General features: G+C 49.0%; 7 protein-coding genes across 7 annotated transcripts; 4 read left to right on the top strand and 3 right to left on the bottom strand.

Annotated features, from left to right (window-relative positions):
* Positions 1-386: 386 nt before the first annotated feature.
* On the top strand, positions 387-7,652 carry tor (putative TOR pathway phosphatidylinositol 3-kinase TorA; the record flags this gene model as incomplete). Its single annotated transcript, XM_056715860.1, has 3 exons — positions 387-513; positions 569-7,203; positions 7,260-7,652. 3 exons carry the CDS (start codon positions 387-389, stop codon positions 7,650-7,652), a joined length of 7,155 nt encoding a protein of 2,384 aa, XP_056563482.1.
* A 424-nt stretch (positions 7,653-8,076) lies between these two features.
* Positions 8,077-9,431, top strand: cwc25 (U2-type spliceosomal complex subunit CWC25; the record flags this gene model as incomplete). Its single annotated transcript, XM_056715859.1, has 2 exons — positions 8,077-8,102; positions 8,168-9,431. The coding sequence occupies 2 exons, from the start codon at positions 8,077-8,079 to the stop codon at positions 9,429-9,431; spliced, it is 1,290 nt and encodes a 429-aa protein (XP_056563481.1).
* A 1,294-nt stretch (positions 9,432-10,725) lies between these two features.
* N7489_010109 (peroxidase family protein) lies at positions 10,726-11,832 on the top strand (the record flags this gene model as incomplete). Its single annotated transcript, XM_056715858.1, has 5 exons — positions 10,726-10,834; positions 10,888-11,080; positions 11,208-11,255; positions 11,327-11,598; positions 11,660-11,832. 5 exons carry the CDS (start codon positions 10,726-10,728, stop codon positions 11,830-11,832), a joined length of 795 nt encoding a protein of 264 aa, XP_056563480.1.
* Positions 11,833-12,102: 270 nt separating this feature from the next.
* Positions 12,103-13,360, bottom strand: N7489_010108 (Zn(II)2Cys6 transcription factor domain-containing protein; the record flags this gene model as incomplete). Its single annotated transcript, XM_056715857.1, has 2 exons — positions 12,103-13,242; positions 13,292-13,360. The coding sequence occupies 2 exons, from the start codon at positions 13,358-13,360 to the stop codon at positions 12,103-12,105; spliced, it is 1,209 nt and encodes a 402-aa protein (XP_056563479.1).
* A 2,706-nt stretch (positions 13,361-16,066) lies between these two features.
* Positions 16,067-17,524, bottom strand: N7489_010107 (putative protein kinase; the record flags this gene model as incomplete). Its single annotated transcript, XM_056715856.1, has 6 exons — positions 16,067-16,245; positions 16,306-16,471; positions 16,536-16,837; positions 16,896-16,973; positions 17,022-17,218; positions 17,277-17,524. 6 exons carry the CDS (start codon positions 17,522-17,524, stop codon positions 16,067-16,069), a joined length of 1,170 nt encoding a protein of 389 aa, XP_056563478.1.
* A 576-nt stretch (positions 17,525-18,100) lies between these two features.
* N7489_010106 (HesB/IscA family protein) lies at positions 18,101-19,209 on the bottom strand (the record flags this gene model as incomplete). The annotated part of the gene is made up of 2 exons (XM_056715855.1): positions 18,101-18,466; positions 18,883-19,209. The coding sequence occupies 2 exons, from the start codon at positions 19,207-19,209 to the stop codon at positions 18,101-18,103; spliced, it is 693 nt and encodes a 230-aa protein (XP_056563477.1).
* Positions 19,210-19,533: 324 nt separating this feature from the next.
* Positions 19,534-23,116, top strand: bna5-1 (kynureninase; the record flags this gene model as incomplete). Its single annotated transcript, XM_056715854.1, has 6 exons — positions 19,534-19,723; positions 19,791-20,134; positions 20,202-20,682; positions 20,731-21,112; positions 21,467-21,773; positions 21,833-23,116. 6 exons carry the CDS (start codon positions 19,534-19,536, stop codon positions 23,114-23,116), a joined length of 2,988 nt encoding a protein of 995 aa, XP_056563476.1.
* Positions 23,117-23,251: the final 135 nt, after the last annotated feature.

Raw genomic sequence — 23,251 nt, 5'->3', positions numbered from 1 at the left:
ATGCTCGCATCTATGCCTGTATCGATATTGATATCTTCAGGCTATCTGAGTCGTGGATGTCAATGGACCCTTTGAGTGACGTATTTGATGTTGGGGATAATATGATTTCCCAAACATACCAGAACCCCTCAAAATTTGGGGTTATCCGTAGTATACTGTCAAGGTCAATAAATATCAAGATAGTGTGTAGTGATTGTTAATAAGATGGTCGAGGGTGCCAGCGTCACACGGAGTCGGGAACTCCAAACTTGGCCCGTGCACCCCTCGACCTTCTCCAAGCCTCACACATGACCATCCCTCTACCATCCAACTTTATGCGCTCTGCGTCCTATTTTATGGCCTAGACCTTGCATTCCAATGTCCACCCTGGGGCGTGATTCGCAAATATGGCCCAAGCAGGTGCAATCACAGACGTGACCCAAAGATTGTTCGTGGAGCTCAAGTCAAAGAATGAGGAGGCCAGGGCCAGAGCTGCCTACGAGCTCTACGATAATGTCCTATCTGTGTCCAGAGGTATTACCGGTTGAACTCTGAGACCTCTCACTAGCTGACATATCTCCTTGTGCAGATTGGCCCTCGGAGAAGTTCGTGGAATTTTACAACGCCGTTAGCCAACGCATCGCCCAACTCGTGGTCAACGGTAGCGATGCAAACGAAAGAATCGGTGGATTGTTAGCACTCGACCGACTCATTGACTTTGACGGAGTTGATGCCGCCCAGAAAACGACGAGATTCGCCAGTTACTTGCGCAGCGCCCTTCGCAGTAATGATAATGTGGTCCTGGTGTATGCGGCCCGATCGCTGGGCCGACTCGCGAAGCCCGGCGGGGCTCTAACCGCGGAACTGGTGGAAAGCGAAATACAATCTGCATTGGAATGGCTACAATCGGAGCGACAGGAAAGTCGGCGGTTTGCAGCAGTGCTTGTGATCCGGGAACTGGCCAAGGGCTCACCAACACTCCTCTACGGCTTCGTTCCGCAGGTATTTGAGCTTGTCTGGGTTGCCCTTCGAGATCCGAAAGTCCTCATCCGTGAGACTGCCGCCGAGGCCGTCGGGGAATGCTTTGAGATAATTGTGGCTCGTGATTCTCAAGTCCGTCAATCATGGTTTGCACGGATACACGATGAAGCACTTCTGGGCTTGAAGTCCCATAACATTGATTGGATCCACGGCTCCATTTTGATCATCAAAGAGTTGATCTTGAAGGGCACGATGTTTATGAAGGAACATTATCGGAATGCTTGCGAAATCATCCTCCGTCTCAAGGACCATCGTGACCCAAAGATTCGCACTGAAGTCGTCCTCACCATCCCCATTCTCGCCTCATATGCCCCAACCGATTTCACTGAGATCTATCTACACAAATTCATGGTCTACCTCCAAGCGCAACTCAAGAGGGACAAAGAGAGGAACTCCGCTTTCATTGCTATTGGAAAGATTGCCAATGCAGTGGGCACCGCTATCGGCCAATACCTCGATGGGATCATTATCTACATTCGAGAGGGACTTGCAATGAAGGCGAGGAATCGATCAGGAGTTAACGAGGCCCCAATGTTTGAATGCATCAGCATGCTGTCCCTCGCAGTGGGACAAGCGCTCAGCAAATACATGGAAGCGCTTCTGGATCCCATTTTTGCCTGCGGGCTGAGCAAATCACTGACACAGGCTCTGGTCGACATGGCCCACTACATCCCTCCCATCAAACCCATGATCCAGGAAAAGCTTCTTGATATGCTGAGTATCATCCTTTGTGGAACGCCATTCCGGCCCCTTGGGTGTCCTGAAAACCGACTACCTCCTATGCCATCATTCGCAAAAGACTTTGCTCCCCACGAGCTTCACTCCGATTCTGATATCGCATTAGCACTTCATACGTTAGGAAGCTTTGACTTCTCTGGGCACATACTGAACGAGTTCGTGCGTGATGTTGCTATCAACTACGTGGAAAATGACAATCCTGAAATTCGAAAAGCATCGGCTCTTACATGCTGCCAGCTGTTCGTTCACGATCCGATCATCAACCAAACAAGCGGACACTCCATTCAGGTTGTCAGCGAGGTTATTGACAAGCTCTTAACCGTGGGTATCGGAGACCCTGACCCTGAAATCCGACGCACCGTTTTGTGGTCGTTGGACCGCAAATTTGATCGTCACTTGGCACGACCAGAGAATATTCGATGCCTGTTCTTAGCCGTCAATGATGAGGTTTTCGACGTCAAAGAAGCCGCGATCTGCATCATCGGTCGACTTTCTAGCGTTAACCCTGCTTATGTCTTCCCGCCACTACGAAAACTGTTGGTCAATCTTCTCACTGGTCTTGGCTTCGCGAATACCGCCCGCCAGAAGGAGGAAACAGCTCAACTAATCAGCTTGTTTGTCTCTAATGCGACGAAATTGATCAGGTCATACGTTGATCCCATGGTGACTGCCTTGTTGCCCAAATCAACAGACATTAATCCCGGCGTTGCTGCCACTACTTTGAAGGCTGTCGGTGAGCTCGCAAGTGTGGGCGGGCATGAGATGAGACAATATCTGCCTCAAATCATGCCAATTATTCTGGACTCGCTCCAGGACCTTTCGTCGCATAACAAGCGTGAAGCTGCGCTTCGGACATTGGGACAATTGGCCAGCAATTCAGGCTACGTCATCGAGCCATACATGGAATACCCTCATCTTCTCGCCGTTCTCATCAATATCATCAAAACGGAACAGACAGGCTCTTTACGCAAGGAGACCATCAAACTTGTCGGAGTGCTCGGTGCGCTTGATCCCTACAAGTACCAGCAGATCAGCGAGATTGAACCTGATGTTCACCATATCAACGAAATACAGAATGTTTCCGATGTTGCCCTCATTATGCAGGGTCTCACGCCCTCCAATGAAGAGTATTATCCCACTGTGGTCATCCATACTTTGATGCAGAACATTCTACGTGAGAACTCCCTGGCTCAATATCACTCAGCTGTCATTGATGCCATCGTCACAATTTTCAAGACTCTGGGCTTGAAGTGTGTCCCGTTCCTTGGACAAATTATTCCAGGGTTCATTCTGGTTATCAGAAGCGCTCCTGCTAGCCGCCTTGAGTCCTATTTCAATCAGATGGCAATCTTGGTGAATATCGTGCGACAACATATTCGCACTTTCCTGCCAGAGATAATCGAGGTCATTAAAGATTTCTGGGATGCTTCATACCAGATCCAAGGTACCATTTTATCCTTGGTCGAGGCCATTGCTAGGTCATTGGAAGGAGAATTCAGGAAGTATCTTGCTGGCCTGATTCCTTTGATGCTCGATACACTTGATAAAGACACCTCACCTCGTCGACAGCCCTCTGAGAAGATTCTCCATGCTCTTTTGATTTTCGGCTCAAGCGGAGAGGAATACATGCATCTCATCATTCCTTCCATTGTTCGTCTGTTTGATCGGCCACAGAATCCTCAGAGCATCCGTAAATCCGCTATCGATAGCTTGACAAAACTATCGCGACAAGTTAACGTCTCTGACTTTGCATCCCTAATGGTTCATTCATTGTCCCGAGTCGTGGCTGGCGGTGATCGTGTGTTGCGTCAAGCTGCGATGGACTGCATTTGTGCCCTCATTTTCCAGCTCGGACAAGACTTCACGCATTACATTCATCTTCTAAACAAGGTCCTAAAAACCAACCAGATCGCGCATACCAACTACCAAATCCTGGTGACCAAACTCCAAAAGGGCGACCCGCTCCCGCAGGACCTCAATCCGGAAGAGGTCTATTCTTTCCCCACCGACGACACCAACTTTTCCGAAATTGGACAAAAGAAGATTGTTGTGAACCAGCAACATCTCAAGAACGCATGGGATGCTTCGCAAAAGTCCACTCGTGACGATTGGCAGGAATGGATACGCCGTTTCAGCATTGAGCTGTTGAAGGAATCACCATCTCCGGCATTGCGTGCATGTGCTAGCTTAGCTGGTATCTACCAGCCCCTCTCAAGGGATCTTTTCAATGCTGCTTTCGTCTCGTGCTGGACTGAGTTGTATGATCAATACCAAGAAGAGCTCGTCCGCTCAATTGAAAAGGCGCTTACTTCTCCTAACATCTCCCCAGAGATTTTGCAAATTCTCCTCAATCTGGCCGAATTCATGGAGCATGATGACAAGGCTCTTCCCATCGACATCCGCACACTTGGAAAATATGCTGCAAAGTGTCATGCTTTTGCTAAAGCTCTTCACTACAAAGAACTGGAGTTCGAACAAGACCAGAACTCGGGTGCAGTTGAAGCCTTGATTACCATTAACAACCAGCTTCAGCAGTCCGATGCCGCCATCGGTATCCTTCGCAAAGCGCAGGCGTATCGTGATGTGGAGCTCAAGGAAACTTGGTTCGAGAAGCTCCAACGGTGGGACGAAGCCCTTGCTGCTTACAAGCGACGTGAGAAGACGGACCCAGACTCATTTGGTATCACCATGGGTAAGATGCGCTGTTTGCACGCTCTTGGCGAGTGGAAGGTTCTCTCGGATCTCGCTCAAGAAAAGTGGAACCAAGCGTCACTGGAGCACCGCCGCGCTATTGCACCTCTTGCCGCTGCCGCTGCCTGGGGTCGGGGCCAATGGGAGTTGATGGACTCTTACCTTGGTGTCATGAAAGAGCAGTCTCCGGACCGTTCTTTCTTCGGTGCCATTCTGGCAATCCATCGGAACCAATTCGATGAGGCCAACATGTACATTGAGAAGGCTCGCAACGGTCTCGATACTGAATTGTCTGCTCTTCTGGGAGAGTCATACAACCGTGCCTACAATGTTGTTGTCCGGGTCCAGATGCTCGCCGAGCTAGAAGAGATCATCACATACAAGCAAAACATCGGCGACCCTGAAAAGCAGGATGCCATGCGTAAAACTTGGAATCAAAGACTGCTTGGATGTCAGCAAAACGTGGAAGTGTGGCAGCGTATGCTCAAGGTCAGAGCTCTTGTCACAGCCCCGCGTGAGAATCTTGATATGTCCATCAAGTTCGCCAATCTTTGTCGCAAGTCCAATCGCATGGGTCTTGCGGAACGGTCCCTTGCATCTCTAGAGACAGTGGTGTCCGATGCCAATGGCACGCGCACTATCGCACCACCCGAAGTCACATACGCAAGGCTGAAATTCAGTTGGGCAAATGGTCACCAACTAGAGTCACTTGAAATGATGAAGGAGTTTACCTCTGGTCTGACAGATGATTTCTCCAGATACAACACACTCATGGTATCAAATGGTGAACATCATGGCGCGAATGGAGTCAACGGGGTCGTTGACCAGAACCACCCAGATGCCATCAGCCTGAATGAACGGATCGGCGACGTCAACAAATTTAGAAAACTTCTCTCCAAGAGCTATCTTAGACAGGGAGAGTGGCAGACCGCTTTGCAGAGGGGTGACTGGAGACCGGAACATGTTCGAGAGGTTCTCAACGCCTACTCGGCCGCGACCCAATACAACCGCGATTCATACAAGGCGTGGCACTCCTGGGCACTTGCAAACTTCGAGGTTGTTACAACGATTGCCAACCAGGCTAGTCGTGAGGGCATACCTGCGCCGGTTCCTGCTCATATCGTGACAGAACATGTGATTCCTGCCATTCGCGGATTCATTCGCTCCATCGCTTTGTCCTTGACATCTTCGTTGCAAGATACCTTGAGATTACTCACTCTGTGGTTTAATCATGGCGGAGATCATGAGGTAAACACTGTCGTTACGGAAGGATTTACGGCTGTCAATATCGACACTTGGCTCGCTGTCACTCCTCAACTGATCGCTCGAATCAACCAACCCAATATCAGGGTCCGCGGTGCGGTTCATAGGTTGCTTGCCGAGGTTGGCAAAGCGCATCCTCAAGCCCTTGTGTATCCACTGACGGTGGCAATGAAATCGAATGTGACTCGACGCTCTCAATCTGCTAGCAACATCATGGAAAGTATGCGGCAACATAGCGCCAAACTTGTTGAGCAAGCAGATCTTGTGAGTCATGAGCTTATCCGAGTTGCGGTCTTGTGGCATGAACTTTGGCATGAAGGTCTCGAAGAAGCGTCTCGTCTCTATTTCGGCGATCACAATGTTGAAGGCATGTTCTCAACACTTGCGCCCTTCCATGATATGCTAGACAAGGGCGCCGAGACCCTTCGTGAGGTGTCATTTGCGCAAGCTTTCGGTCGTGACCTTGCTGAAGCCAAGCATTACTGCATGATGTATCGCGAATCGGAGGAAATCGGTGATCTCAACCAAGCTTGGGACTTGTATTACACTGTGTTCCGGAAGATCAGCCGACAGCTACCACAGCTATCGACTCTCGATCTTAAATACGTGTCTCCTCGACTCAAGGATTGCGCAGACCTTGACCTTGCCGTTCCAGGAACATACCAGAGTGGCAAGCCAGTTATTCGAATCATGAGCTTCGACCCGATCTTGCATGTTTTGCAGACAAAGAAACGACCGCGTCGCATGACGCTTAAAGGCAGCAACGGTAGCTCTTACATGTACCTTGTCAAGGGCCATGAAGATATCCGACAAGATGAGCGAGTCATGCAACTTTTCGGCTTGTGTAATACCTTGCTGGATAACGATGGCGAGAGTTTCAAGCGGCACTTGTCGGTCCAGCGTTTCCCTGCCATTCCATTGTCTCAGAGCTCTGGTCTCCTGGGATGGGTGTCCAACAGTGATACATTGCATGCCTTGATCAAGGAATACCGTGAAAGCCGGAGAATCCTACTCAACATCGAGCATCGGATCATGCTTCAAATGGCACCCGACTACGATAGCCTTACTCTCATGCAGAAGGTCGAAGTATTCGGTTACGCTATGGACAACACGACCGGCAAAGATCTGTACCGCGTGCTATGGCTTAAGAGCAAGAGCTCTGAGGCATGGCTTGAACGTCGTACGAACTACACTCGATCGCTCGGTGTTATGTCTATGGTCGGCTACATCCTTGGTCTGGGAGACAGGCATCCATCGAACTTGCTGCTGGATCGTGGTAATGGCCGTGTGGTTCATATCGACTTTGGTGATTGTTTCGAGATCGCAATGCACCGAGAGAAATACCCAGAGCGAGTTCCGTTCCGACTTACTCGCATGTTGACGTTCGCCATGGAAGTCAGCAACATTGAGGGTAGCTACCGTATCACTTGCGAGGCTGTCATGCGTGTTCTACGAGAGCACAAGGATTCCCTGATGGCAGTTTTGGAGGCTGTAAGTGACCTGATTCCTTGAAATACTATAATCACACTCACTAACTTTTTTTCTAGTTCATCCACGACCCTCTAATCAACTGGCGTCTGGGTACACAAGAGTCTCCCGACCGAGTGTCTCTCACTGCGGATCGCCGCCAGTCCATCATGGACGGTGTCAATTTCGAACCCGGCGCCCAGCCGCCCGGCGATTATTCGCGTCGCCGCCGCCCATCCATGCTTGAAGGTGGTATCCTCGACGCCCCGGAAGGCGTTCCACAAGAAGCCCGCGAGGCACAGAATGCCCGTGCTCTCCAGGTTCTCGCCCGAGTCAAGGAGAAGCTCACTGGACGAGACTTCAGAAATAACGAAGAGCTGAGTGTCAGCGACCAGGTGGACAAGCTCATTGCGCAGGCAACCAATGTTGAGAATATCTGTCAACACTGGATTGGATGGTGTAGTTTCTGGTAATCTGGCTTTGCTCTTGGAGTTCTACGGCGACGATGATATGATATGATGCGTTTTGTTTCGATTCCTCTTGTATTTAGAGTCAAACCCAGTCATCTTCTATTTTTTTGTTCTTATTTTTAACTTCTTCTTCTGCACCTCTAATGCTTCTTCATGGTTAATTCCACTCGCTTGGTAGTAATTTTGAGGTTGTATGAATAGAGAAAATCCCCATTGCATTATTCCATTTTATTTTACATACTCACCTAACAAATGAGGTCTATAAATCACTTGGGTAATCTTGGAGAAAAGAAAAAAAGTGTTATCGTGATAATGGATAACACGTGACCGGTGGCGATTGAGGCTTAGGTCCCGACGATTCACCTTCGGACATAGCAACTCCTCATACCAACCTTTTTTTGTTTCGTTCTTCGCATTTCCAGGCATAATGGGTGGAGATTTGAACCTGAAGAAGTAAGTACTGAGCCCCAGCTTCAGTATCTACCCCAAGAGTAGCATGACACTAACCGTCCGACCAGGTCATGGCATCCAGGCTTGCTCAAGAACCAGGAGCGCGTATGGCTGGAGGAGAAGCGCGCTCTCGAAGAGCGCAAACAGATCGCGCAACTACAGCGTGAACGAGAGGAAGAGCGCCAGATGGAGGAGATCCAGCGCCTTCAAGAAGCCGCCGGAAAGACAAAGCAACACCGCCGGGTCGACTGGATGTACCAGGCACCCTCGACCGAGACCGGGCACTACTCGGAGGAGATGGAGGGCTATCTTCTGGGAAAGCGCCGTATCGATGGAGTTCTCCTGAAGAACGACCCTGACACTAAGAAACTGGAGAAGGGTTCGGAGGTGGTGGGCAATGGTGCCGCGGCTGGTCCTTCTATTGCCTCGGCGCGCGACACCATGTCGAAGGTTATGGCAGACCCCCTACTCGAAGTGAAGAAGAGGGAACAGGCGGCTTATGAGGCCATGGTGAAAGAGACGCTCAGACGCAAGGAAAGAGAGAAGGAACGCGGAGATCGCGATCGGGGGAAGGATCGTGACCGTCGCCATCGTACCCACGACTCAAAGCGCAGGCGCTATAGTGATGATGCTGGTGATGACCGCCGTGACCGCCACCACCGAAGATCTTCCCCTCGACGACACCGATCTAGATCACCCGCTTCGCCCGATCGGTCTTCGCGCAGATACCGAAGTGACCGTGATCGTGGACGCCGCGACGACGAACACCGCTCAGACAGCCGTGATCGCCGGAGGGACGAGCACCGATCTCGCCGGGATGATAGGGACCGGGGCCGAGACCGTCGCGACTACCAAGACAAGAGAGACTCCTATTCCAGCCGACACCACGATCGCGAAGACAGAGGTGTGCGGGACCGCTCACTATCCCGATCTCCTCGCCCATCTAGCGATCGTAAAGAACGTCCTGGCGCAGACGAAGATCGCCGTCGTGACTTCCCCCGGCGCGAATACAATAATCGGCGTGACTCGGGACGGGCCATGGGGCCACCCACGCGTACCCCAACCAACAAGCCCGATCCCAAGGAAATGGAAGAAGAACGCCGCCGCAAGTTGGCAGAGATGCAATCTAATGCCTCAGAAATTGAATCAGAGCGACAGCGCCGAATCGCAGAGATCTCTGCCAAGGAGGAACAGCAGCGGGAGGCTGATGATCGGCAGCGTTCAGACCGGGGCCGGTTCATGTCTGATGTCAATAAGCGAGTACAGGAAGATACTCTGGATGAACGTATTCGGCGTAGCCGTGGTGGTCTTGCGAAGATGGAGGAGGATTAAGACTGTCGTGGTTTCTACGTGGGACTAGGCATTTGCTGTTAGTTCGGGTTCTATCTGCATGATTTCTTGTTCTCTTTTAGCGTTATGGGAAGTTTTGATACCAAGTCATTGATATCCATTATTCAAACCTTTCAGTCTCCTGCAAGTGTCTGTATTGCAGTCTTGAATCAAATTCTTCTTCAGAGGTTCTGGTGAGATACGGCAATGCATAGATTGCATGGTTTTACTTGTTGAGCTGTATGTCATATACAATGGAATGGCAAGACTTTATGGGCATCATGCGCCTGGGGCATTAAAGAAATGCAAACCCTGCAGATGCTTTGGGATTTCCATGGCCGCACATAATAGATTTTCCATCAAGCACCCCTTTACTCCAGCATCTCTACCACCGGAGAGTCCTGTTGGAGTAGACAGGATTTAATACGCACTAGGCCTCAATATATAAGTCGTTTCCGAACTGCTCCAGATTCCGTCTATGAGCACGGACTTAAACGCATGTATCGATCACAGTGGGGACGAGCGTTAGTTGACTTCTTCCTTTGGTAAACGGTACGAGTACGAGCATATATGAATGTCCAGATCAGGCTACAGCTTGGCGATGAAACATTGGCAGGGTGAGCTTAGAATTTTTAATTACGAGGATAATGGTGTCCGCTTGCCCTTCAGGGGTAATATTCTCAATAGAATAGCAATTGTCTGGCTTGGGATAGGGGAGAGGTTTATCAGAATGTTCAGGAAAAGACCCCAGGGACAAGGAACGAAGCCTCATACATATAAACGTTCCAAGTCCTCGTTAGTATTTCACATAAACCGTAGCACGAGTGCTTTTACCATTACTTCATTGTATCTACTCCGTAGTATATCAGAAATTACGAGCCTCGCAGAATCTGAGGCGGTTGGTTGCGAAAGGTCCAAAACTCGTTCAATATATCTACCAGAAGAACGACAGATTGAAGAACGGCAATGGAAATATGCAAAAACCAGAAGGCAGAAGGCAGAAGGATCGACAGCAGACCGTTACCTACGTCAGAAGGCTATGGTCCAAGTTGGATAATGTTGATCGGTAGTCCATATGTAGCCATTGATACGAGTACGAATCATCTCGTAGGACTAATTCGTAATGTCCAAGACAAGGAGAAAAAATGATGACATGAAAGGCATTACCATGACTTTAATTGGTTCCAGGTATCCCGTGGGTTGCCTAGGTAGTATATAAGTTTCGCTATATTCCGGACAACATCGATCCAGCCCTCTGAACATTCCCTTGCTCTAGTGTCCCACTGAGACCCGCAATATGAAGTTCTATGGTGTTGCTATCGCGTTTACCTTGTCCGTGGCTACTGCATCCCCTGGTGCAGGATGGAAGCATGCCCTCCAATGGAAACCTGCTGGAGAATCTGATTGTACCGTGGCCCTAAGGTGTTCTTGTCGTGTTAAGAGACTAATATTTTGAAAGACCGAGGTCCTTGTCCCATGATGAATACCCTGGCAAATCACGGATTCCTTCCACACGATGGCAGAAATATTACACGACCGAATTTGGTCGATGCCCTTGGTCAAGCTCTCAATTTCAATGGCACCCTGGCGAGCTTAATGTTCGATATGGGGGTTGTAGCTAACCCTGAGCCAAATGCTACCGTCTTCACTCTGTAAGCACTAAATCCGTGTGAGAGTCCTTCCTTACCTGGACTGTCCTTCGGCCAACGATTCGAGATACCTTTTCCTTTCTCACGAGCCAGAGATTACTCGACTCTTTGCTGATCACTTTTGCTCCAGGGATGACCTCAACCGTCACAATGTCTTGGAACACGATGCTAGCCTGAGGTGAGTTGACACTTACTTCCATTAAACACGTTCCCCATAAAATGTGAATGAGTACTGACACAAGTATACAGTCGCTCCGATGCATTCTTCGGAAGTAACCACGTCTTTAACGAGACTATATTCGAAGAGACCAAGGCTTACTGGACTGGCCCTATCCTCGACGCAGAAATGCTGGCGAACAGCAAAGTTGCGCGCCAGATCAATTCTAAAGCACACAATCCTACCTATACCTTTACCGCAAATACCGAACAATTTAGCTTGGGAGAAGTCGCCGCTCCAATTATTGCATTCGGCGATATACAAGCAGGGACCGTCAACAGGAGCCTCGTTGAATATTTCTTTGGTAAGTTGACCAACTCAGATCCTACGCGGTGGTGCCTAATTCCGAACGTCTCAACCCATAGAGAACGAGCGTCTTCCTACCGACTTGGGCTGGAAGAGACCTGCAAAGGTTACAAGTTTACAGGACATCTTGAGTGTGACACAGATGATAAAGAAAGCCAGCCGGCTAATCACCCCGTCGGAGTCTTCTCCGGCACGCCATCAAGGATCTTCTCAAGTCAACTTGCACGGCTAAATTTATCTCATTGACATATTGTTGAGATGGGTGCTGAAGGATCTCATGATTGCCGGATTTGTCAGGGAGGTAGTCTTATATAGATGGTCAACTAGATGGATCTAGGAGATGGTCTCCTAAGGAATACAACTATTTTCCCCCTTGATTGATTGTATATCGGGTCCGAGGGCGTTAACGCTGTCAACAGATCTTTCTAGACCACTTTGGCAGAGCGTATAACGACAATTGAACAAATAAGGACGTTTTCCATTTTTTACAGCGAATATATATCTAGCTCTCCATTAGAACTTCAGATTGATGGCTTCCCGTACCCCAAACTTGCTGAACCGGCCATTCCAGATAATGCTGCCAATCCGGCGGTAGTAATCGCTGAATGTCTTGCAAGACAATACTCCCCCAAGGTCCCACGCACCAATTTTCCCGAGCCATATGGAGGAACCCGCAGTAGTGGGCCAGCACGATCAAAGCGAACGGGTGTCCGTTATTGAGATCATGGAGAAAATGCTTGGAAGCTCGAATAGCGAACCCCCCAATGAGAGTCATCGATTGAGGTTCTACTAGGGTAAAAGCCGAGAGACTGCGGAGATGGGCAATATCCCGCTCATAGATTGCAGTATCGTGGTGGACAAACTGCTGTCCACATTGGACGTTCAGCTCCTCAAGACGACGAAAAGCATCAACAATATCCTCCGGCCAGGTCAGTTCTGGGGGCGAGATATTGAACAGTGGTGCAAAATTGCTTTTAAGTAGAAACTGTTGCTGCTGGCTAGAAATTGTCTGCACTCCACGGGCAAGTGTGAATATATCAATCAAAGAGGCTAAGCTGGGACCGTCAGGGGAGCCAGGAGTCAGAGAGCTTCCGAACCTAAATGCCACAACGAGACCGGCAAAGCTCATCATTGCTTTGGCATTCGACTGGTCGATGTTAGAAAGTTGCTCGGAGAAGATGGAGAGTGCGACGTTTTTGTGGGAGATGGCAATGCTCAACCACTTCGTTCGAGACTTTTCGTCTCGTAATCGCGACAGATGCAGCGCAGATAGACCCAGGATCCCGTGCATGAGGAATGGCGCGTGAAGGGCCTCCTGTAACACTTGCACCTCCCAGACTTTACGCGTCTCTTCGTTGCGAGCAAGTAACTGGTGGGTTTCGGTAATCCACTGCAGTTCTAGTTCTAGTTGTTCCATATTCAGCGTAGGAACAACTGAGGATGTTTGCGCAGCACCTAGGTGGCCCTCAGTGGCTGATACACTCGCCAAGAACGGATCGGCATTCTGCTCCGCGATCGAGGACTGTCTCGTCCGTTTGGATTTTCGCTGTTTCCCAGCGAAGAAGTAGGGCCCTTCGGTGCTGTAGACACATTCTTGCTTTCGCTGAACGCAGTTTGTGCAGTGCGGCCGTTCCTCGCCACACTGGTTCAGAGTTAGGACGGAGTGTTAATAGGGAGTTGGTAGGACACACCTTGACTCTCCTCTGCTTGCAATTACTACACCCATGGCGGGATTTGGCATGTGATCGCCGATAAACCATTCTCGTGAGTGTTTACGAATCTGACAAATCTGGCACGCGGACTCTCTACCTAGGTAGCGTCCAAGGTTACAGACAAGAGATTCAAGGCGGCCTTGATGCCCCACCGAAAGGGCTATTACCACGCCCACCTATCCAGGGGATACGCACAGTTTGAACAATCTTCCCAGGTGAACTTGAAAACTGGGTGGCAAAGACTGTTGGAGTGGTTAGAGACCAGGCCAATGTCCGGAATAGACGAAGGATACGAGTACGAGACTCAGGTCTGGGCTATATTAGTACTAGGCAGATATCTGCGGGCTGCCAAGGCACATACCTTTCTGTTTCTGATCTTCCTTTGAAGGGGAATAGCACTAGTTTATGTGCCGAGATCTTGTTCCACTTCAAACGCGTTCATAGGATGATGTCGGCTAACTATGCCAGGTTATCGTGATGTCCCTCCGTAATCCTGCATATTTAGGAATGGCCTGGTCGACCATCCATCAAAATTCAAGCGTTCGAGAAATTCCACCTTTCAGCTACCGGACGTACTCGGGATAATAAGAGGCAATCGTCAGCAATATCTTATGATTATATTGCGAGGCAAGCAGACTTCTATCAAGTCATGCCAGAATATATTTCGTGATAGTTGATCCGATGTGACTTACGGAAAGGGCACTATTGAGTATCTCGTGCTGCCGTGCATGTGCATTATCTATATGACCTTCTAAAGGGTTAAAAAGGAGAGCCCGTGTCAGCCTGAGAATGTATAGAAGGGACGGTGTAGGTTTCATGCATATATGTACATAATCCTCCAAGGTCGGACCAGAAACCTCAAGAGTAATTTTGAGCTTGGCTTTATTGCGCGTTTACCATCAGCTAAGGCCAAGCAGGTCAATACTGATTAATCGGTATGCTAAACAACCTTGGACAATATAGAATTGTTATAGTACAACCAACTCGCCGTCGGACGACGAAAGTTAAAACGGAAATAGACTAGAGCTTCATCATCCATCTCGAAGACAATATTATGGAATATGTTACCTGCTACGGCGGGTCTTACTTTAACAAAGGAGTGCATTCAACGAACAAACTAATACATGTATATCCCCAGGGCTACTCTCTATGGCAAAGGAGCTGTTCAAACAATGCATTCCGTGTTCTGACCACATCCCGATGACATCATCTGCAATAAAGCGTGGGTTATTGTCGCTGTACACGTTCACAGGCCACCGGAACGCTGATGAGAAAATGTACCGGAAGTAGTATTCTACCTCGTCACTCCCCGCGTTGTAATGGCGCAGACACTGGCAAATCGGGGGTAATCCACAACCACCAGGGCGTACTATACTCCTGTCTCGGATTCTGATATGATTGGGCCGAGCAGGCTTCTTCCTTTTTGTTCCTTTTTACTCCTTATCACTCCTTCAAGCACATGCCCTTCCATTTTGTCTGCAGATACGCGACTCTGGTAAAGAATGAAATGAAGAAAACACAACGTAGGGCCAGCAAGCATCTTCATTTCTTCATTTCTCTGCCTTCGTAGTATTCAGGCTGAAGATGGACCTGAATTCGAGGCAGTGCGCTAATGTCGCCAATGACAACCGCTAGGCCAAATGCCCGCCTTTTCCCGCTTGTTAACTGTTAGTACATCCGCCAAGACAGGTCTCGACAGTCTGTATCAGGAATGACTTACCAGCTATGAGAGGAGCTTGGGCCATGCTGGTGGTATGGCGGCTGGTATTCGTGGCTAGGATATGTCCGGTGGTGGGCACAAAACATAGGTCGAATTTTGCTCGCTCATCACAGAGAATTGTCCGGGGTATACACGTCCCTATTCGTCTATGCAGTACCAGAGCAATGAAATAACGGAGCGGTAGGTGACAGCAACATGAGAAATAAAGAACTGGGAGGAAGTGAGAGTGAAGAGAGATAACAGCGAGAGCGGTCTCTTCTTGGGAAAGGTATCGTGGATAACGAGGTGACCTACCTCTGCAGCAGTCACATCCCAAATCAATACAACCTTTCCTCAAGAACAGGTGTATGAATTTTCTGAAGGGGCAATGCACATTGTGTTCAGGGCTGTTGACTCGAATGCCGGCAGTTGAGTTCAGTGCTGTATGACTAGGAATGTTTCAACATGTAACAAAAACAGCTATCATCATTAGTATATATGCTAACGATCTAGCAGACGCAGCGCAAACGGCAAATTACGCGAGTAGTAGATGTCCACGGGTCCACGGAAGCTTTCAAGGTCACTACTTTTATTCTAAGGGCTCCTTCCTCGAGTTGAAAGACACAGAGGCTCTTTCCCAAATTGATATAACCCGATTAGGAAAGGTCGAGACCCTATCAGGTTAGAGTTGTTTACCTGACCAGGTGCGGAGGGCTATCTCTTAGTTTTTTAAATATGGGAGAGTCACACCTTCCATAAAACAGCAAGGTAAGCCTCAATCTCAAGCATCAACACCAATGGTCCACTCCAGGTCCCTGGATTTGGCTCTTGAACTACGAGCTCACTGGTACACACGTACCCTACTTAATGGCGTTTATATCTTTCTCAATCCTTTACTGTCTTCCTTTTTACGACTCTTTTGAGCGATCCATACATATGTAGCTAGTGGATTCTCACATCTCCTTGCCCCCCGTATCCTCAGTCCCTGTTGGAGATTGCCATGAGTTGATAACTAAAGCTGATAACTAAAGCAATAAACACTCCAGCTACTCCAACTAATCATTCAGCCACGGATCCTGGAGTAGATCCTTTGCGGTCTTCCTATCTTCAGGCCGCCACTGAAGCATCCCTCTCATGAAAGCTATGAACATCTCCTTATTTCTCCCTTCAAGGAACACTTCCGACTGCTCCAAACTGACCCCTGTCGGGATCTCTATGTCTTGCTTCCATTTTCCTTTTAGGTTTGTCTTCGTAAGTCTTTGAAAAGTGCATTAAGCGAGAAAAGGATACTTACCATCATTGGTGAAGAATTCATGGCTCCGTTTTCCACGCTGAAGCATATCTAAAGGGGGTGGCCCTAGACTACCCATGACTTCTGCAAGATGCGCCCGGGTCGAGTACCCTTTGCCATCAGGGTCATTTCCATGGAAAAGGTGTCTACCCTCAAACAAATCCCACACCTATTATTCCTGAATGGTTAGTACACGATATTGAGAGTGAAAAGAGTGAACAGGGAAAGCATACCATAACACCAACATTCCATATGTCAACCGGGTAGCTCCAATCAGTCTTCAGCATCACCTCTGGCGACCTGTAAACATCTGGCTGTGCATCGTGATTCCTCTTCTCATCTCCTTGTACGGCAGAGCCAAAATCGCTTAAAACTGCTCGGCCAAATACCTTCGGCAAATCGAAACATCGGGAAGCATAAACTGGCAAGCCATTGACGATTTTGCGGGGTGAAGGGCTCTCCAGCTCAGCTTGGGTAAAACTTTCAAGGATGGACTTGTCTTCTATTTCTTGAAGAATATTATCGCTTTTAATGTCTGCAAGAATGCATATTAGGGCAATGCCTTTCGAAAAAGCCTTATTGATACGACTTACCGGTGTGGACAAGCTTGCATTCAGTGTGCAGGTAGTCAAGTGCAAGAAATATCTGCATAAGACCTGGTTTGAGGAGATCTTCGGTAAATCGATGGTTGGGATTGCGTTACAGAAGGTCTCTGAAACTCTCCCACATCGGGTTCTGAACGAGACACGGATGGTTGCCGCCCGAAGAGGGAATTGTGAAGATATCCAGTGCTTTCCTTACATGAGCATGGCCAGGATGCCATGAACGCCCTTGGTTTAATTGCTTATAAACCTCAAACTCATCCTGGTTATCTTCGTCACGAGTGTAGATCTTGAGAGTCACATATCGATGACCTCTGATTTGTTTCAGTGAGTCAGTGTATAGTTAAAATAAGTAGACCTATTCTGGCTTACTCAAGATCACGAGCGAGCCATACAGTAGAAGTAGTCCCAAAACCAAGTTTACCAACAATCTGGTATTTGGAAACAAGGACGTCGCCAATATTAGCAGGATAATATTGTCCTTGTTTGAACTTTTTAAACCGTTCCTCATCAAGCACCTCGGAGGGACGGACGGTATCGAACCCACTGGTGGGAAAGCACATGGGAGGCCAGGGGGCTCTCCGGAACGCCTTTGTGGCCCATTTCATGATTGTAGCCATCCTGACGGTGTAGAAGGAGAAGACGGTGGCACAGGAAGAATGCAGAATGAAGATAGTTAACTATCTACGTAAGTAAATATCTAGATATTTCCAATAACACCTGGGCAAGGGGGATGATGACTCATCCTCCTGGCCCGGGGCACCATCCCCCAGCTCATATATATGACATTCGAATATATCGAGGGACGACTGGCGGACAGTTGACAGACGCCAAGTTAAGGAAGGTCACTAATCCGTGTGCGAGACGGGATCTCGGGAGGTCCACGGGTCCATCCATCCATGGATAGATGCCCAGGTGCTACCTAGGTGGGTAAAATAGGAAAATAAGTAACGTCAGCACTAGAACAGCAGGGCAGCGGCGGCTGGATGTCCAAGTTACGGGTGGAAAGGAAAGGCAGCCAATTCGGCCTCAAGAGCGGTCATTTTCGACGCCGGCGTCAATTCCACAGGTCCTCATATTTTAGGTATAATTATCTATCTTTCCAGGAAGCAGAATGCAGTATGATGTACATAAATAATAGAGAAAAGGAAGAAACAGTAAATACCATCTCTCTTATTTCTCCAAGGGGCAGATTCTTAATCACTGACATCGAAACTCGTCCCACAACCGCAGTTACTTGTTGCACGGGGGTTATCCACAATCTTGAACTGGCTCCCGATCAGCTCGGTAGTATAGTCCACGGTACTGCCATGCAGCAGCTCGAGCGAAGGCTCATCCATGACGACCTTGGCCTCGCCAGATGACTCTGTTGCAGCTTCATCCGCTTCTCCTTCAAACACAGTATCCTCTTCCGGGTCAATCTTGGAAGCCCCCTCTAGGGACATCATATACTGGAAGCCATGGCACCCGCCGCTGGTTACTGTGATGCGAAGATGGTGGTACGGATTCTCTTCCTTGATGGCGGAGGGAGAAGTGGTTGGGTCTGTGATTTCGCGGAGACGCTGCGCTGGGTTAGCTTGGTAGTTCACAGAGATAGAGAAACCCAAACGGAGGGAGAAGGCAAAAATAAAAAGTGATAAAAATAAAAACATGCAACAGTGAGGATTCGCTGGTGGTCACCCACCCAACTACTAACTCACCGGCGTGTGGCTTAAGTACGGCTGAGCGGACGGGAAGCCCTGTTTTCCACACCCTATGGTCGCATGTACTTGGAAGAGCATGTGAAGGGCTCAAGGCGCGGACACATGGTTGTCCCATGCCGACTGAAAGCGAGCCGACACAAGAGACAAACCCCGGTACTCGGCACTTGATGTTTATGCAGCCCAAACAACTTCCCGCCGGTCACAGCACAAGCCACATAGAAGAATGAAGCAAACGCAGACAAAACATAAGCAAAAGAAATCCTTTATCAACTCACCTCCACAGCTCGTGGTGAAATACCAATCATGAGGGATTGCCCATCATCTCCGGTTCTCGGGTTTTGCGTCACCTTCGCGGCAGGACGGGCGGACGAGGAAGAAAAACTGGCATTTTGCTGGCGGATAGAGCGAGGGGTTGAGGATTGAGGTGCTGAGCGTTTGAGAGGAAGCGCACTGCTTGCGGTAGTGCTTGGCCGGCGAGGAACGATTTCGCCGCCGGGGAATGCGGAGAGGCGCAAAGCCGGTCGGGAAGTTGAGAAGAGCCGGCAAGTCTGTGGTTGGGATAACCGGCGGACGGCTGATGATGAGAATAAAGAGCGCGACATTGCTGATGTGTGAAAGAATGAAATATGTCAAGAGGAGAAAACAGAGAGATGAAGAACACCTGATAACTACCAACATTTGAAATCATCCCATTCCCGATTACATCGGGTTAGTCAGTTTGGCAGTGACGCCATTGGTCAGATAAAGTCGGAGATTTAGGGCAGAATAATGTCCCCATCAGGAAGTGATCGGCGGATGGTGGGGGACTGCAGATAAATGTTCAAGGTTGTATGACTCTCTTCCGGAGCTTTGGTCTGCTAGAGCTCTCAGCTTTGCGAAATATACACCCGAATCCCCCATAACTATCCGGTTCTAGGTCTGTCGTCATGGGTTCCCGGCAGCATGTTCGGGACGTCAAAAGCGGCTCCCCGCTTTCATATACAGATGATATCAGAGCCTACAAGAAGGAGTATGCCGAAGCTCTTGATGGTCAAGATCCGCTCCGTGGATTCCGGGATGAGTTTATCATTCCATCCAAGAAGGATCTCAAGCGGAAGACTCTGGCGGTAGATGACAGTGCGTACCAAGGTCTCTTGTATATCCGGGCAGCCGTTCTAATATTTGGCATCTTCCTTCTCGTTAGGCAATGAAACGTCTGATGAAAAATGCATCTACTTCTGTGGTAACTCACTGGGAGTCCAGCCCCGTAGTACCCAGAAATATATCGAGCAATACTTGCGAACTTGGGCAACAAAAGGTGTGACCGGGCACTTTGTACCGCATGATGATCAATTGCTGCCTCCTTTTGTCGACGTTGACACCGCCGCCTCCAAGCTTATGGCCTCAGTTGTCGGTGCCTCTCAAAGTGAAGTGGCAGTTATGGGAACCTTGACTGCCAATTTGCACCTGCTAATGGCAAGCTTCTATCGCCCAACCAAAGAGAAGTATAAGATTATACTGGAGAGCAAGGCTTTTCCCAGTGACCATGTATGTTGCTCAATTGTGCAGTCGAACTTTGCCCTTTGTCATTGGCACTAATCCGAATGCAATTAAGTATGCGGTGGAGTCTCAGCTCCGCCATCATAATTTCGATCCGAAAGACGGCATGGTTTTGATTGAACCCAAAGATTTAGATCAGCCTACCCTGACCACGGAACAGATCATCAAAGCGATCGATGACAACGCTTCCAGCACCGCACTCGTCCTCCTCTCGGCTATTCAGTTCTACACAGGGCAGTACTTCGACATAGAACGGATCACAGCTCACGCCCACTCTAAAGGCATCCTGATCGGCTGGGACTGTGCTCACGCCGCCGGCAATGTGGATTTACGACTTCACGATTGGAATGTGGATTTTGCAGCCTGGTGCAATTACAAGTACCTCAACAGCGGACCGGGCGGAATAGCAGGACTATTTGTCCATGAACGCCACGGCTCTGTGGATGAGAAACAGCCCGAGACCGACGAGACATTCCGGCCTCGACTCTCAGGCTGGTGGGGTGGAGATATCAAAACACGCTTCAACATGGAAAACAGTCAGTATCTTAATCGGATGTACAGATAGGCGAGACTGACGACCATAGAATTCCTACCACAACCCGGTGCCGCTGGGTTCCAGCTGTCGAATCCCTCTGTTCTAGATATCAATGCGGTCGTCGCATCTCTCGAAATCTTCAACCGGGCAACAATGAAGGAGATTCGACAGAAATCCCTCAATCTCACGGGATATCTAGAACATCTCCTGACGAAGTATCCTCTAGACGCTGCCCCGGAAGATAAACCATTTACCCTCATCACGCCATCAAACCCAGCTGAGCGAGGTGCGCAGCTCAGTCTACGTCTCCAGCCAGGGTTGCTAGATCACGTTCTGCATTGTCTGGAGGAGAATGGCGTTGTGATTGACGAGAGGAAACCGGATGTAGTTCGCGTCGCCCCTGCACCTTTGTATAACACTTACACGGAAGTGTGGGAGTTCTGTCAGATATTTTTGCAGGCGTGCAGAGAAGCCGTGAAGGCACGTTGACCGTTGTGGTGTGTTGTATTACCATGTTTCAACTGCGTATATCTAGTTTTACCTATACCTATCAAGAACCTTTATTTTGAATCGTTGCTTATTTACAAGCTCTCGGGTCAGGCATATCTACAAATTCAACGGTATAGTCCGTAAAAAGTAGTGATCAGCCCTATAGGTAAAAGCTTCGGCTCCTCGGCACGCCTTCCAGGGTTGTTATCTCCGCAAATGGCAATATGGATTGGGTCCTTCCCGCTTACGTGCTAGCGAGAAAAACTCGGAGTTGCAGGTTTCTCTGTGTTTCCTAGGCCTTTTTTCTCACCTGTTCGGTTTCGAAATGGACCAGAGATGGCGGAGAAGCAAATAAAGCAACCATTTGTTTCGCACCCGGAATCCGGTCAAGATGGGACTGCGGGAACGAGGAGAGGGGACCTTGCTGATGTCGACTACTCAGTCTTCACAGTCAGTCAGCGCAGGTATATTGTCTTTATGGCCTCTTGGGCTGGGTTCTTCTCGCCTGTCTCTTCTCAGATCTACTTCCCCGCATTGAATACGTTGGCGAAAGATCTGCACGTATCAAATTCGTTGATCAATTTGACTTTGACAAGTTATATGGTAAGGCTTCGTACGTGTTTAGGACGTTCCATTTTATAGTTTGGTTAATGGGAATGCAGATTTTTCAAGGCTTGTCGCCCATGTTTATTGGTGACTTTGCGGACAAAGCTGGCCGACGACCAGCATATATCGTGTGTTTCACCATCTATATCGCAGCCAATATTGGACTTGCCCTGCAAAACAATTACGCAGCGCTTTTCATCCTCCGGTGCTTGCAAAGTGCAGGGAGCAGCACGACCATTGCCCTCTCATCGGGAGTGGTCTCCGATGTAGCTACAGCATCACAACGAGGTTCCTACATGGGACTCGTCACAGCGGGCTCTCTCATGGGCCCTTCAGTTGGACCAGTAATTGGAGGTCTATTGTCTCAATATTTGGGCTGGCGGGCGATTTTCTGGTTTCTGACCATTTTCGCAGCGGCTTTCATGATTCCCTTTCTGCTTTACTTCCCGGAAACTGCTCGTGGTGTTGTGGGTGATGGCTCATTGCCTCCTCAGAAATGGAATATGCCCCTGATCAGCTACCTGAAGTCCCGAAAGGCTCGTGAGGAGGGCGTCATATCTACAGCAACTGCACCAAAGCAGAAGCTCAAGTTTCCCAATCCTCTCCAGACGCTTGCCATTGTTTTCCAGAAGGATACCAGTCTCATTCTCTTCTGCAATGCTATTCTTTTTGCTGGATTTTACGACGTGAGCGCAAGCATTCCTTCTATTTTCAATGATCTCTATGGGCTAGACGACCTCCAGGTTGGTCTGTGCTATATTCCGTTTGGCCTTGGTGCAACCATAGCTTCCATTGTCAATGGCAAGTTCTTGGACTTGAACTATCGCCGACTCGCAAAGCAATTGGACTTCCCACTAACCAAGAACCGTGAAACTGACTTGCGGAATTTCCCTATTGAAAAAGCTCGCCTGCAGATCGCATTCCCTCTTCTCGCACTAGGAAGCATCTCCGTCCTGGCGTTTGGGTGGTTTTTGAACTATGGCATTCATCTCGCTGCGCCAACGTGTATTCTGTTCCTCATGGGGTTGACACTGACTGGTGCATTCAATACCATCAGTACACTCTTGGTAGACCTATATCCAACCCAAGCGGCCAAAGCCACTGCTGCCAATAATTTGGGCCGTTGCTTACTGGGAGCCGGCGCAACGGCACTCATCGATCCTATGCTTTCTGCCATGGGCCGGGGCTGGTGTTTCACATTCATCGCGCTGGTGATGATGGCCACGACACCGCTGCTTTTGATCGTGATTCGAAAGGGGCCGGATTGGCGTGAAGAGCGTCGTCTAAAAGAGGAAGCTAAGAATACTGGGAACGGGAATGCTCCAAGAAGCCAGAAGTGACCAGGGGGTTATTCCTCTGCTACCGGGTGACCATAATGCACTACATCTTCCCTGTCGATACACTTTTAGAAACTGCGCCTAAGAAATGCATGATTATAGAACTCTTCAATAAACAATACAAGAAGGCAAAGGACC

This window comes from Penicillium chrysogenum (genome assembly GCF_028827035.1).
Source record: "Penicillium chrysogenum strain IBT 35668 chromosome Unknown utg000005l_segment0_segment0, whole genome shotgun sequence".
Taxonomy (NCBI): Eukaryota; Fungi; Ascomycota; class Eurotiomycetes; order Eurotiales; family Aspergillaceae; genus Penicillium; species Penicillium chrysogenum.
This window is presented reverse-complemented; position numbering and strand designations above follow the sequence as displayed.